The 14,277-nt window shown below is 36.5% G+C and overlaps 1 protein-coding gene across 3 annotated transcripts in view; it reads left to right on the top strand.

The window, feature by feature from the left end:
• The window catches only part of VEZT (vezatin, adherens junctions transmembrane protein), a 49,247-nt gene that overhangs the window by 10,903 nt on the left and 24,067 nt on the right, over positions 1-14,277 (top strand). For 2 of the 3 annotated variants that reach the window (XM_021527969.4, XM_021527970.4), the window contains exons 2-5: positions 4,189-4,323; positions 9,453-9,542; positions 11,683-11,858; positions 13,467-13,742. In XM_021527969.4, the coding sequence (XP_021383644.2) occupies positions 4,189-4,323; positions 9,453-9,542; positions 11,683-11,858; positions 13,467-13,742 (677 nt within the window). The remainder of the gene's footprint in view (positions 1-4,188; positions 4,324-9,452; positions 9,543-11,682; positions 11,859-13,466; positions 13,743-14,277) is intronic. The other variant, XM_085569075.1, reaches the window with a different exon arrangement.

A 14,277-nucleotide genomic window follows, 5' to 3' on the forward strand; every position in this document is an offset into this window, starting at 1 on the left:
AGAAAGTGACTTATAAGAAGCAGCAGCAACTTGGAGGAAACTTTAGAAATAAATGCAGCATATTGCTGAAAAATGTTGTTTTGGTATCACTTACTTTAGATAATATTTCCTATGAGTTCAGTAACTGCTAGTATGATGGTAACATAATAATGAGCTTAATTATTTTTTAAATTTCCTCTCCACTTTTTACATTATTCATTAGCATTCTGCCAGAGACAACTAGAAATAAACAAACAAACATGACTGTCAAACAGGAGTAATACTAATGATTCTAGTTATTATCTAAGTTGAGAGTGGTTGAAAGTAAAAATTCAAAAATACTTGGAATAGATTCCTCTAGAATATGCTGTATTAATAGAAAGATGAGATTTTGTATTTTAAATTCCCTCTTTGTGCCATCCACTGAAACAAACTTGCTGGCCCTTTATTTTACATTCTAATGTAAAAGCTTTTTCACAAATCTATTTTTTTTTTATTATTATTACCAACTATTACTGCTTGCAAGGATAAACTTCCTGGTGTATCCTGAATTTTTTTTAAATAGAAGTGAAGCATTTATATCACATGCAAAATGTAAAAGCTGTTGTGCTTTTTTTTCCTTTTCCTTTTTAATGTTGGACTGTTGTAAAAAGGGCAAAAATGTTGGGAGGAAACAAGGCAGAGGCCTCCTATTTTCCCCAGCCAAGAAGTATATTTTTTTAATATTATCATGATATTTGCAGGTGAAAGCAGCTGAGCTGACAGTGCTGATGAACAACAGCATGAGTTGAAACCAAGGAACTTTTCTCACAGTTAGAAATGCATGTTCAAGAATATGTGCAGCTCTGTAATCTTTTTTATGGGAAAGAAGGCTTTTAGGAGTGAGAGGTTTGGGTAAGGATCTAAGCTAAAAAACTTAGAGCTATAATTTGTGATACATAAGACGCATTATGACATTTAGTTATTGCTTTTAGAGCTTTGTGAGGATGAAACATGCTTTGTAAGCATTAAGTGTAGTACTTCTGTATCTTGTACTGAAACACAGTATGCAAAATAGGATATTTTAATGGTATCACATTGCAATTGTATAGTAGCATAATTAATAGTTTCCTAATTCCATGATAATATTGGAAATTCTGTATGAATGTCCTCATGTAAAATCTACCCTTCAACTTTTAAAGATTTCATTAATGTATTTTCTGGACATTACTTACATGTCATGGGAGATATTATCTATAGATTGGTGGACATCCTCCATTTTTTCCTCTTTTGATTATAGGCAACCATGAGTTATACAGACCACACAGCTTTGCAAGTGACAGGCTTGTTAGGCAGTAGGAGATGAAATACAATAAATAAATAAATAGTGTGGGTTTATGTTAGCATAGACTAATGTATGTATGCCATCTGTGGATCTTCAGAGTTTTCTATGTAAAATGTGAAGCTGCCTGTGCTATTCAAGAGACCTCACTCTTAATGGAAAATTTTTGTGATTAGTTTGTTAAGATTCCTAATAATCTAATTTCAGGAGGACCTCAACCCAGTTCTTACTCATTGCTTTCTTTACCCACATCTTGCATGCTTCTAATGGATTCAGAAAAGAGAACAATGGTGGTTTTACTTACATAAGGAATTTTAGTCACAGCATAGTTCTTGGTCATTGAAGTTTATAAAAATACAGGATTATTTCAATATGCGAGTAAGTTTGGCTAATAATATTTTAGAAAGAATAGAATAGACAAAGCATGTGGAGCCAGAGAAATCTGCTAGAGGAAGATTTTGTAGCCTGTGTACTTTCTGAGAAACTGAAATACATGACCCATTATCTAAATAAAATAATAACATTCACATTAAATTTTAATTAATTTTTATTTCCTAAGCTAATAGTCGGAAAACTGATTTCCAGTTCTGAACAGGGATAAAAAAGTGTAAATTTACCCATTACAAGACCATGTAATAGCCTTATAAGAGTTAGTCAGAAGGGAATTGATGTAAAACTAGTAAGGTGCCTATATTCTACCTTAATTACAAGAACAAATAAAATTATTCTTCCTAGTTAGGGGCTGAAATTTCATTAACATTTGGAGAGGCAGTGTATTTTTTACTGTTTCTGTAGAGTAGAAAATCTACTAATTACAGTTAGATGGAAGGTTGTGATGTCGCTAGGCAACCAGAAGAATTGGGCATTCTTACATCTATGCCATATTGCACTTACTAGTGATAGCTTTCCAGATTTTAGATAATTCCGTTTTCAGTGGGTAGTCTCTGTCTGTCTCTATCTCTCATTCTGCCTTCCTTCATCAGTTTTTGTGAGGAAGTGGAACTAATCTAAACAGCAATAGACCAGTTTTCTTGATCAACTTTTAAAAAATTATCTCATAATGGACCCCAAAGAAAGGTCCATCCTGAGATAATAGTAGAAAAACTCCTTGGTATTTTTGGGTTATTTTGCCAGCTATCTGTATGGTGGTGAGTGCCAACAAAGTCAAGAACAGGCATGTGTTGTATGTTTGGCCTTGCTCATGCAAGTATGGTCAAGATGACGGTCAGGTTTGCCAAGAGCCTAGATATGATTTCCTTGAAGTTCTGCCTGGAGTGAGCCTTGTAACTATGATTTTTGAAGGAAACATTCTCTGTTCACCCACTGCTCTGTCTGTGTCTTCATCTAAATGGGGAAAATTCCATGCTACCCTAAAAGTCCTTGTGTGGAAGTGTTCAGGTTGTTCCAGGTGTGTTGGCAGTGCACAGCCTGGCTCTGTATGAAAGCCATTTTAAGAAGACAAGTTTATGCATATCTGTGCATATTCTCAGTTTTGTCCTGAAGTTATTAAGTGAATTTCACAGGGTCTTAAATAGAACAAATATTCTAGTCTATTACATTTTCTCTTCCATTTTAATGAAGGAATTCTGGTAAAATAGTGTGTTCTACATAGAGAGAAACAGCTGGTCCAGAACAGCACAGTTTAATTAAAGTTGTATGCATTTTGAAAAAGTACTCAGCCATGGAAGAGGGGTACTTGGAGAAAACATCGGATTGTGTTATCACACTGGAAACATTCTCACAAGGAAATGAGTCATTAACCTATCCTAGTGTTTTGCACAATCATTGTTATTGTGGGTGAGTATGATTATCTGTACCTGTGAGTTGGTATGAATATTTAAGTTTCATGTAATGACTGGGTGCTGAATCTGTTGTAACTGCAACAGAATAAACACAAATATGATTTTGCATGCCTTAAATAGATAAGAGGGATTAAAATAGCACTCCATTGATAGGGTTAGCAAAATTCCTAAAGCTAACAAGTTAATTTGTTCAGCTGGTATGAATGATGGCTTCCAAGTTTTATTTCATGGTAGTCATTTGAGATTTGGCTGTGTTGCTACATAGTCAGAGTTAGGTGGGCCCCTTCACAACTTGCACCAGCAAGTTAATGATAGTTGGTGTAACAATTAATGATAGGTGTTCTGTAGGTGGTTATTTCTGCAGGCCTCCACAACTGTGCATCATTTACTGTAAGGCTTTAACTTTTTATATACAGTATTTTGGTTGATAGTATGTTAAATTAAGATGTTGGTGTTCTTTCTGTGCAGTTGGCTAGTCTCGTTAATAAAATTTTTCAGAGGTCAGAATTAATCCCTGTCTAACTGGGCTGTATCAGATGGATTGCTGAGAATTTCTCTTAAAAATGAAATCTCTTTACATGTCCTGAGTAGAACTGGAGTTATCCTAGGTATTGTTTTCATCAAATGTGTCCTAGATACTGCCGTATCTGTAGCTGTAAACTGAAAACTAAGAGTTAAGTAAATTGAGATTCGCGGTGCAGATGACAAGAAGATATTTCATAGATCTGTATAGATAAATATCTAATCATTCTAAATATCACTATTCTCGGATGATCAGAATTCCACACTTTTTCTGTTTTATTAAGGACTGTTTGTAAATAATTTGTTTTGCTAGCAATTTAAAAAAATTTAGTTAGTTTTTGTTTGTGTGTTGTGGGGTTTTTTTCTAAGCCAGAGTACTAGTACCATCTTTAGAGAGAGCAGAAGCCTTTTTCTAATTTTCTGATTTATTTTTTTACCATTTCTCAATCCATTCATTGCTCACTGTGTGGTTACTGAATTCACAGTGGTGTTTTGTGGGAAACACGGAATGATTTTTAACATTGGGGTTTTTTCTCCTTTTTCTTTTTATAACTCTCTTTCCAGAATTCCCCACTGTACCAATATCTGCAGGATTTGGGACACACAGATTTTGAAGTATGTTCCTCGGTGTCACAGAAGGCAGAGCAATGTGCAGCAGCAGAAAGCCAAAGGGAGCAGACTGTGCGTGCTGCCCAGAAGGTGAGCACTCTCCTGGTGCTGAGTATTAATCTTTTCACAAGAGAATTGCATTGCTTCACAAATAGGAGAAATCGGAACAGAGAGAAATCACTTCCTGTATTTGAAACCACAAAGGCAAAAACCCCCAGACAATGAACCTCAGCCCGTTATCATATCTTGAAGTTGTGGTTAATCAGTATAGTTTGGAGTATTTCTTTGCACTTACATAAGCTAGGGAAGCAAGAAGCTTTGATAAATAATTTTTTGAGTGTTGAAAATTACTTTATGTAGTGGATCTTATTATGTTAGCTTAGCATGACATTCTGGGAATAGAACCTGTAATTTTCTAGAACAGAATATTTACAGCTTCCAGCCCTTCCCAGGCATTCAGTTGCTAAGTATAGCTTTGTCTGTGATAAAACATATTAAGAAAGAGGATTTCTGGGAAGTAGAAATGCTCTAACCAACCTGAATGAGGTAGTTGATGTGGATAGCTATTATATTTCTAATAATAATTCCCTCTATCCCTGATCACAAAGCAAGGCTGAATTTAAATCAGGATTTAGCTCACGATTTTCTTTATTTTGAGGTATTCATGGAAATATTACGTCTACCACTTTTTCTTTTCAGAATTGTCAGCTGGCACTCACCATTACCCTCAAGAAACCACTTGAAAATATGTTTTGTCTTTACAGCTAATGTTTCTTTTGTGGTATGTTTACACTGAAGATACCTATTATGACTTGGCATAGGAGGACTTTGTTTATTTATATATTTATTGTTGACATTTAATTTAATTTCATTTAACACTGTTAATTAAAAAATAGGATGACATTTCATTGTTTGACACTGTTGGTTATTATGAAGTAATGCATGGATTGTTAGCTACATTATTTTGCATAGTTCTGCAAAATAATCAGTATGATATTGTGTTTGTGTATATAATTTCCACTGAATTTTATACAAAAGTTCTGTGGGGTTAAGAACATCAAAAGTATTAAGATATACTGCTTTTAAAAACCTCAGGTATTCTGGTTTTTTCCCCTCCCTTCCCCTCAAGCATTTTACACTTAATTTTATTGTGTTGGCAGCAATTCCTCCAGTATTGTGTCAGATGAAGAAGTAATTCTTCGTGGTTTGCCTTGCAGCTTGAAGGGAGTGGGTGTGCGAAAACGGGCTGTCCATTTCTTACAAACACTAGGTGATGCTCACATTGTCTCATCTCTGTCTAGACAAAGATACATAGTGGAAATGAGGAAGAAACCTGTGTGTGATTTTTAGTGATAAATTGTCAGAGGTTCTTCCTGCTGCAATTCCAGTACCCGTTGGAAAGAGTTAACATTTTTCTTTTGTAGTCTGATGTTCGAAAGTCTGGTTTTGTCATTTGATTTTTGTGTACTATTTTGGTAGGGTGTCTCAATAGGGAAGAAAATGAGGCAGCTGGCCACACATTTAGAAAAGTAGACTGGATTTAGGATGATCTGAGGCTTTGTTGCAACTTTTTTATGAGATACAGACAAATAATTTGTATTCCTATCCAGTCGTTTCCTCATTTTTGCATGAGACTGTTACCATTTCCCTTCCCGTGGCCTTTACTGGCCTAGTCTACTTAAATGATAAAATGTCTGGAAAATAAATTATTTCTGACTTCTGGATATGTACCTACCCACAGTCCTAATACAAAATTATCTTCCTTGAGGCTTGATATAACTATGATTACAGGGAGCAGATGCTGTTCCACACTGAGTGATTCCCAGTATGTGTATATCACTTTCCTTCTGTTCTGAAAAGCAAGTTTCCAAATGCCTTAAACACTTTCTTAAAATAAAAATGTAAAAGCTGGAGTATTGCTTTGAGTTGAGATTGTTTCCTCCTCTTGTGTTCAGTCAAGTGGGGAACCCTGTGCAGCTGAAAGCAGGTGACACACAGAAAGAATTTGGTATGGCAGAGGTCTGCTTTGGGATCTTCAGAGACGGAAAAAACAAATCTGAGAAGAAAAAGAGGTTCCTAGTGACTGATACAAATACTTATATTCTGTCTTGCTGTCCTGCCAAATAGAGTGCGTGGTTCTCACCTAAGGAAACACAGAGGCACCAGTTGAATTTGAAGCGCATCTTAAATACTTCTCAAAACATGTCGTTCTGGTGGTGGCTTTTTTGGCTTTTTTTTTTCTAATTGGAATATGGTCTAAATGAACTTTGAGTTAAAAAGCTGTAAGGGTGTTTTAAGGTTATGTTCTAGGGGCTGATGAAATGCCCAGATCCCATCTGAAGGATTATGGAGATGTGATTTAGCATAGTAATTGTAGGTGCAGTGTTCCTGGCTGTGCCAGTCTCTGGAGAAAGTTACAGCTATAGTCCTGGTCTCATGATCACTTGATACTCAAAAGCAATGCTAATAGGAGCTCCTAGACTTGTTTTCTGGAATTAAATCACATTTGGGTAATTCTACTTGATAGTTACAGAATTTATCACTTCCCATTTACATCTTTCCTTTCTCATCCATTTTCCTTGACTGCTGTGCATATCTGAATGTTTAAATTGATTATACTGTCACAACTTGTCCCACCTTACATACAATGATATTTTGTCATTAGAACGGAACTGGTGTTTGAGGCAGCTTCTGAGAATTGCGTTGAGGCTAGCCCTGAGTAGCTCTGCAGGTGACCTGATGTGGGATGGCAGAGGGACCAGTCCTTTGCCTTTGCCTAGGGCTTCCCACCCACTTGATGCAAGGTATTCAGTGTGTAGCATTATCTTCTTCTGAAAAATTTCTCTATAAAAGAGAAATACTCCATAGAATTATTTTTTAGATTCAAATTAATTTACCTAAAATGTGCATGTAATATGCTAATAATTTTAAAATGTTAGGAGTTATGCATCTTTGTGGTTTAGTTTACAGATAGTTTGACTGAGTGTTGTTCTAAAGCTGTAAGAATACTCTGGAAGCATTGGCAACATGACCTGACTTGTGTGTTGGTGAAGGTAGTTTTGCTTGTCAGTAACACTCCCAATGGGAATGCAAACTGTGAGACATTATTCCAAGGATGTGAATAATTCAATGTGTTGCTGTACTCTATTGGGTCACAGACAGACAGTGGATTGTCTTGTTATGTATTCTCAAGCACTGACTTGCCTGTTGAATGTTTATGCAAGATCAGATCTATATTTTTAAACTAAACTATGGAGAATAAACTAAAAGATTGCTTACATAGCACACTAGGTTATTTTTCAGTAATTTCACAGTCTAGTTTAGTTGTAGCAGCCTAAAACTATCCTTGGTATAGCTTTAAATGTTCATTGCAAAAATCCAAAGACTTAAAAAGGCTAAGCAGTTGAAAATTATAGGATTCAAGAGGCATATTCTTAAATGGATTACTCTTTCCATACCCTGCTTTCAATGTACTTTCCAAAAGTACTTTTCAGTGAAATACCTGTCTGAAATTCAAATGCAGAGCAAGACCTTTGTTCATTTAATTTCAGTTCTCTACAAATTGTAATTAGAAAATACTATTTCCTTTTGCACTACTCTGCAAAAAACTTGAAGGATGATCTTGTGCTGCAGTTAGTGACATTCTTCTGACTTATGTCATTGCCCTTGAGCAGCATGAAAATGCAATCACTTGAATTTATTCCATAGTCTTAAGTGTGAATTGTTGGGATAGCTCCTCTTATTAAGCCACAATGATGTCAGTGTTTCGGTAAGAGCTATCATTATGAAATCCCTGTTACTAGTTTGCCTCTTCACTGATCTAAAAACACTTCCTTGTGGCATAGATCTCAAAATCTAACTGTACACAGAAAGATGAGACATTTGTAAAGAAACGCTTGAGTTAGATTACTTAAATGGGCAACAAAATAAGTTATTTCAAGAATTGTTGAAGCATAAAGGCTTTAGGGTGGCAGTTTCTGATGTTAAGGCTGTTCTGCCCTGGCTTGCTGCACCAGGCTGGCCACACTGCCTTTCAGAAGGCTGCCAGGCTGATAACAGGTTAATTACAAAATTCAGAGCTCCTGTTGCTTTGGGTTTGTTCTTCTATTTCCCACTTGTAGCTGGGGGGGAAACCAAGAAAAATGCAAACAAGAGGGAAATTAAAAATGGAAAAAACACCCAAACAAGAGGGAGAAACAGAAGTTATCACCTTTTATACATTGAACTATTAGAATCTCTATGGGGTTTTATTATTTTGAAACAGTTTGCCACAAAATGTAAGCACTTCACAATTACATTTTTTGACATACGTTTTATTTGATTGTATTACATGTCAGCAGTCTGAAGACTGAGACAGGGCCTCAGAATTCATGAAATATATATAACTAAATATTTTGAAAAATACTTCCTGTCAGTTCAGTCTGAGGAAAGTAGATAGAATGGTGTGTCAAGAGCTGTGCTTTTTTGTTCATTGAATGGCTGCAGACTTAAGCAAAACCATGCATCTATTCAGTTATAATCTGTCATGCATCTTGTTTTAGATGAGTACAATGTATGATGACTGAGAGGGAGTCCCTCTGTTAGTGGCATCTGAAGTTATGCTTACAGCTCAGACAAAAGTGTGGATTTAGGTTGCGTGTGAAGCAGCATAGAGATAAAGTACCTGGTGGCACACACTGGTGTGGACAGGGAGTTTTTGGGGCATTTCCTCCTCTTACCATCACTCTCCTTGTCTCTGTTTACAACTCCTCTGGAGTTGTGCTCAGGCTGCAGTGAGCTGCCAAGGAGAGGTTGTCCGTGTTCTGGTCTTTCACTTCTCTTCAGCCTGTCAGTCATTTAACCTTTGGGTTTTTATCCCCCAGGAAAGAGAAAGTCTTTCATGTCAATGCAGTAGCTGCCAACTTGAGATCAATCTAGTCTTAGCTGTAGTTATTTTTAACAGAACAACATAACAATCCATTATGCTCCAAATAGGTGGGGTTACTGAAGGTTTTATTTTGTTCTCCTGTTCACAAGCAAACTGACGGGAAGCAGATGTTCTCTTAGTGTACTCTGAAGTTAGGCCAGACACAGTAAGTCAAACTTCCTTACAGGTACTTGGGTCTGAGTTAACAAGAAAATCAAATGCAGAAATAAAGGATTTCTCTGCTGTTATTTATTTAACTTTGGCTTTGGTTTTTGGTTATTTTGTTAATTGGAGTAATTTCTGTTCCTTTCAGCAAGGCATCCTGTCAAAACTAGTTGAGTTTTTTAGAAGCTGGTTTCCTTTTCCACAGTACAAGAAAAATGATGACATACTTCACCGACTGGTAAGTGATTACTTTTTTTATTTTTCCATTTCCTTTTTTTAATCCACAGGTCTTCCTCTCCTCTGTATCTCATCCTCTGAACATCATCTTTGGTCTGTATTGTTGATTTTGGCTCTAAGCATATTATTTATTCTTTAGATGATACTAATTCTGGTTTTCAGTTATTGGGCCAAATTGGGCACAAAAGGACAGGAACAGTATCAATAGCCAGGTTAAAGATGTTCAAAATGTGGAAGATAATAAAATATGTAATAAATTTAAGAAATTATTGAAAGCTGAAATGAGTTTAATTGCAGTGTAGGTACCCCTTTGGTGGAAGGCAGTGAGGAAATGCTGACTGAGAAAGTCCATATGTTGCAGCCTAGTGCCTTTTAGAGACTACCTAAGACAGAAGGTTCTAGGGCTTCAGCTGTGTATTGCTTCACCCTCTGTTGCAGCTTGTTAGCTCAGGCACAGCACCACCACAGTGCAGCTGTACTGCCCCTGGACCGGTCCTGGCCTCTGTTTCTACACTGCCCTCTACAGGGCTTCTGCTTTTGGGAAAGGCAAAGCGAACTTTCTTTGCTCTTCCTCTGCGGCACCACTTTCCAGTCTGGGCTTGTCTCCGATCAGCTTTAACTTGTACCCAACTCCTTCATGCTCCTAGTATGGCTTGCAAATGTCACTTCAGACTGTTCCAGAATCTAGAATTTTGATTTATTTTTTTCTACCACGATGTAGGGATGATGGCTTCAAATGGAGCTTCAAAAGAAAATGCTGAGCAACATGTGAAGTTAGAATTTTCCATTTCTCATGGTGTTCTGCTGTATCTCAGTTCTCCTTTATCTCAGGAGGACATAATTTCCTGTGAAAATCTCTCATTAGTGATCTTTGATTGACTTTTTTCTTCCTCCCTCATCCCCTATGAATTGAGGGTATTATCTTAATAGCAATTTTTAGCCTTACTTTCTTGAGATGGAGGCATAACCAAAGAACATGAAAAACATGTTTGTTCTGCTGCATACTCCAGTAGAGTATTGAAATGACACAGGATGCGTCGGAGGAGGGCAGAGTTTCCTCTTGCACACAGTCCTGAAACAAATGTTTTCCATGAAAAGTAGAATGAAAGTTATCTGAGGTGACATCTGTGCATGGAATTAAATTTCTAAACTAGCTATCTTATGGTTTCTTATAAAGAATCTCATTCTCATTCTGTCAGTGACAGAATGAAACAGATTTTATACTGTGAAATGTCACACTTATGTTAAAAGCTTCTATTAGAGACTTTTCAGAAATATTCTTTTTTCTCTCCTGTAATTAGCTAGATGCAGGGATGCACATGTTCAGTGCTTGTTGGGTTTTGTTATGACATTCTTACCTTGAAGTACTTATGGTTTGGTACCATATGGAAATGAAAATTTCAGGGGGCTTCTCTGATGATTGTATTTGTCTTCATGAGCTGTGCATTTGTCTTGAAGAGCTATAGTTGGGGGGAAAGTAGCAAATGCTTATGGCATAAAATTTGCAACTAAATAACTCCTTAAAGTTTGCCTGAGGTTTAGCAGGTGGGAGGTCTTGGAGCCCCATGCTGTTTCATGTTTGGATGGAGTTCCCTTTGGAAAGGTACAGACTCCTACAGGAGGGTACTCCACTGCCTTGGCTTGGGGCTGACGCTGCTGTTATTAAGTGTCCACAAGTGACTTTTTGTTGACTAAACAGCAGTATCTCTCTTTCTCTCCAAGTTTTGTTTGTTTGTTAATGATATAAATGATGACATGACATTTTTAAAAAAGTATTTTCTGGTTTTTTAATGATCTTCTAATAGATTCAGTACCTCTCTTATTCCTATGCAAATATATTGGCATACTCTATGGCATGTTTCCAGTTATTGTTACTATCTGGGTCAGATCACAAAGTCAGTGTGATGCATCCTGTGAGCCTGAACTGTTAGGTAGTGTGTGAGCTTTAAAAGTTAAACAAGTTTTTTAAAAAAGTAGCTACTTGTGATGTGTCTGAAACATTTCTCTGCTCTGGGAACAGATTGTTGTCAGTAAAGTGTAGGGTGTGTGGGTGTTTTCCTTGTTCTGCTAACTTAATTTTAAGAATTTGCATATTCTTTACTAATGCCTGTTTTTTCTCCTGCCCATTTGTATGTGGTAAGGATGTTGGATTCCGATTTGACACGCTCCGTACCATCCTACAACAGGAAGTTCTGCTGCAGGAGGATGTGGAACTGATTGAATTCCTTGACCCCAGTATCCTGTCTGCAGGGCAGTGTAAGCAACAGGAAAACAGACAGCTTCCAACGCTACGCTCCCTAGCAACTCCTAATATTTGGTATTGTATTGAGGTTATCTACAATTATAGTCACTGTGAAACAAGCAAAAAATATATTTTGCATTCTTGATATAAAATGCAACATTAAAGTAACTATATTTTTTCTCTTGTTCTTGGGTCTTTATTCTACTAGTCCCCAGATTTTTGTATAAGCATGTTTTTTTCCTTTGGGCATTTTATTGAAAGAGTGACTTTTAATCTGAGATAACTACATGAACATGAGTGAATACTCCCTAATACATTCTATAAGGAGGAACTAACATAGTTGATTAATTCATTAATTTCTGAAGCTATATAGAGGTGATTTCAATAATAAGACATGAGTGTGAAGACTAAAGTAAAAAGTGTTTATTTTGGTGTGGTCTTTATAAAATATGTTGTGTGGGGGGCAGCAGTATCTGAACAGCTACCACCTGTATTTAAGAAATAACAATGCCAGTGGTTGTTCTGACAGTCTCTTGCTTGGAAGTGTGGTAATCAGTAGGGAAAAAAAAAATCACATAATATGGGCCAGGGATATTTTCTCATATATACACTAAAAAAGTAGACAAAATTATTACAGAGTCACATCTCAGCTGTTTAAGTTGTGTCAATATTGATGCTCTCTGCCAAACAAGAACTTTTGAACCAGATTTTTCTGGTCCTAGCATTATTCAGTTTCTTCAACTTTCAGCTGATAAAGTACACTTATAAAATTTGTGAATGTTACTCACCTTCCAGATGACCTCAAGTTTGTGTTTTCATAGACCAGAGGTCAACAGTAGCTTGGAGAAATACCTTGAAAATTATAGAGAATTCAATTATGACAAAAGTTTAATGCTACACTTGGGAAAGAAAAGTCAGGTTAAGAAACATCAAGTGATGAATAATTGGATAATATAACTGTGTAATAATATACATGAAACACAGTGTATTTTCTAGCAGTTACTTATTTATGTTGAATTTTTATAGAGAAAAGTAACAAGGTTTTAGGCTTTTGAGAAGTATTCTGTAGTCTTTGAGAAGTAACTGAGATACTAGGAAATCTATTATTTAAGAATTTTCAAAAGGTGCCAAATTTTTTAAAAGATTATTCAAGCCATCATTATAAAATTGTGTTAGAAACTAGTGGTGCATTGGTGTCCAAGTTAAATGAGTCAGACTCTAGAAAAAATACAGCTGGCACTAATTGAGGGATTTGCTACCAAAAGAAACATGCCCTTCCCTACTGTACTCTTGAACCTGGAAGTACAGATATTAACAGTTCCTACACGCCCTGGCTTATAATGCTGAGTAATCAGGTTTTTTGTTTTTTTAATTTTCTTTTCTATTTTTTTAAAGTCATGTAAGCGTGTAAGAGAAACTAACCTTTCAAAGTGGTATGTTACTCTCCTACTCATGCTGCAAAAAAGCTGAAGAAAGGTTTCCCGAGAGTTTACCGGCCAAGTAATATCATGTACATCTTCATCAATACTTGTCACAAGGGGTAGTTTTCAGTGTTTACAGCTCCCTTCAGGACATACATAAAAGCCCCAAAGTAAGATGTTATAATCTCAAAGATTCTGAAAACTTTTTCCCACCTGTTTGCCCTCAGTAATGCGTGGTTGGTGGTACTGTCTCTGTTTGCAGGGATGTCTCGCTGCTCCTGGCCCTTGTAAGTGCGCTGCTTATGTTTCCTTCGTGGTGGAAGGAATCGTCATGGCTGCTGTGCGGACCCGTGCTGCTCCTCTATGCACTCTTTAGAGTGTGGGGCACGTGGAGGACAGCCAAGCTGCAAATGTCCCTGAGAAAATACTGTATCCAGCTGGAAGAAACAGTGGCCAATAGCCGGGCCTTTACTAATCTCGTGAGGAAAGCTCTACGACTCATTCAAGAGACTGAAGTGATCTCTAGAGGATTTACCCTGTGAGTCTGTATTTCACTTTACTTAATACACAGATCCATACAAACCAGCTGTCATCCAAAACTGTCGTTGCACTGTCTCCCACAACAAATGGAGTTACTGAAAAACGTAATACTTAAAGGTTTTCATTTACATGAAGTAGTATAATTACCATTCATACTAAAAGTATGAATTCTAACAACTCAGTGTTAAAACCCCACATCCTGAAGGTGAATGAAGTCTCACAAAACATGTGTGCCTTTGAAATGTCCTGCTTTGCTAGAAATGAAATATATGAACAAATGGACTTTGAACTAAGTTAATTATTTTGGAGAGTCATTTAGAGAGTTTCTTATCTTACATTACCAAATTGATGTAAATAAACTGATCTGCAAGTAACCATTCATATTTTACAAAACAGGAGGACATTAAAACCATTCTATTTTTATTTAACAAATATGTCTGAAGTAGTGAGAACACAGTAATCAGCAAAAACCATCAAACATAATTTTCCACCTCAAGTAAAATTAACATTAGTCTTTTTTTCTTGCATACAGC

Source organism: Lonchura striata, chromosome 1A, assembly GCF_050655825.1.
Source record: "Lonchura striata isolate lonStrDom1 chromosome 1A, ASM5065582v1, whole genome shotgun sequence".
In the NCBI taxonomy this organism is placed as follows: Eukaryota; Metazoa; Chordata; class Aves; order Passeriformes; family Estrildidae; genus Lonchura; species Lonchura striata.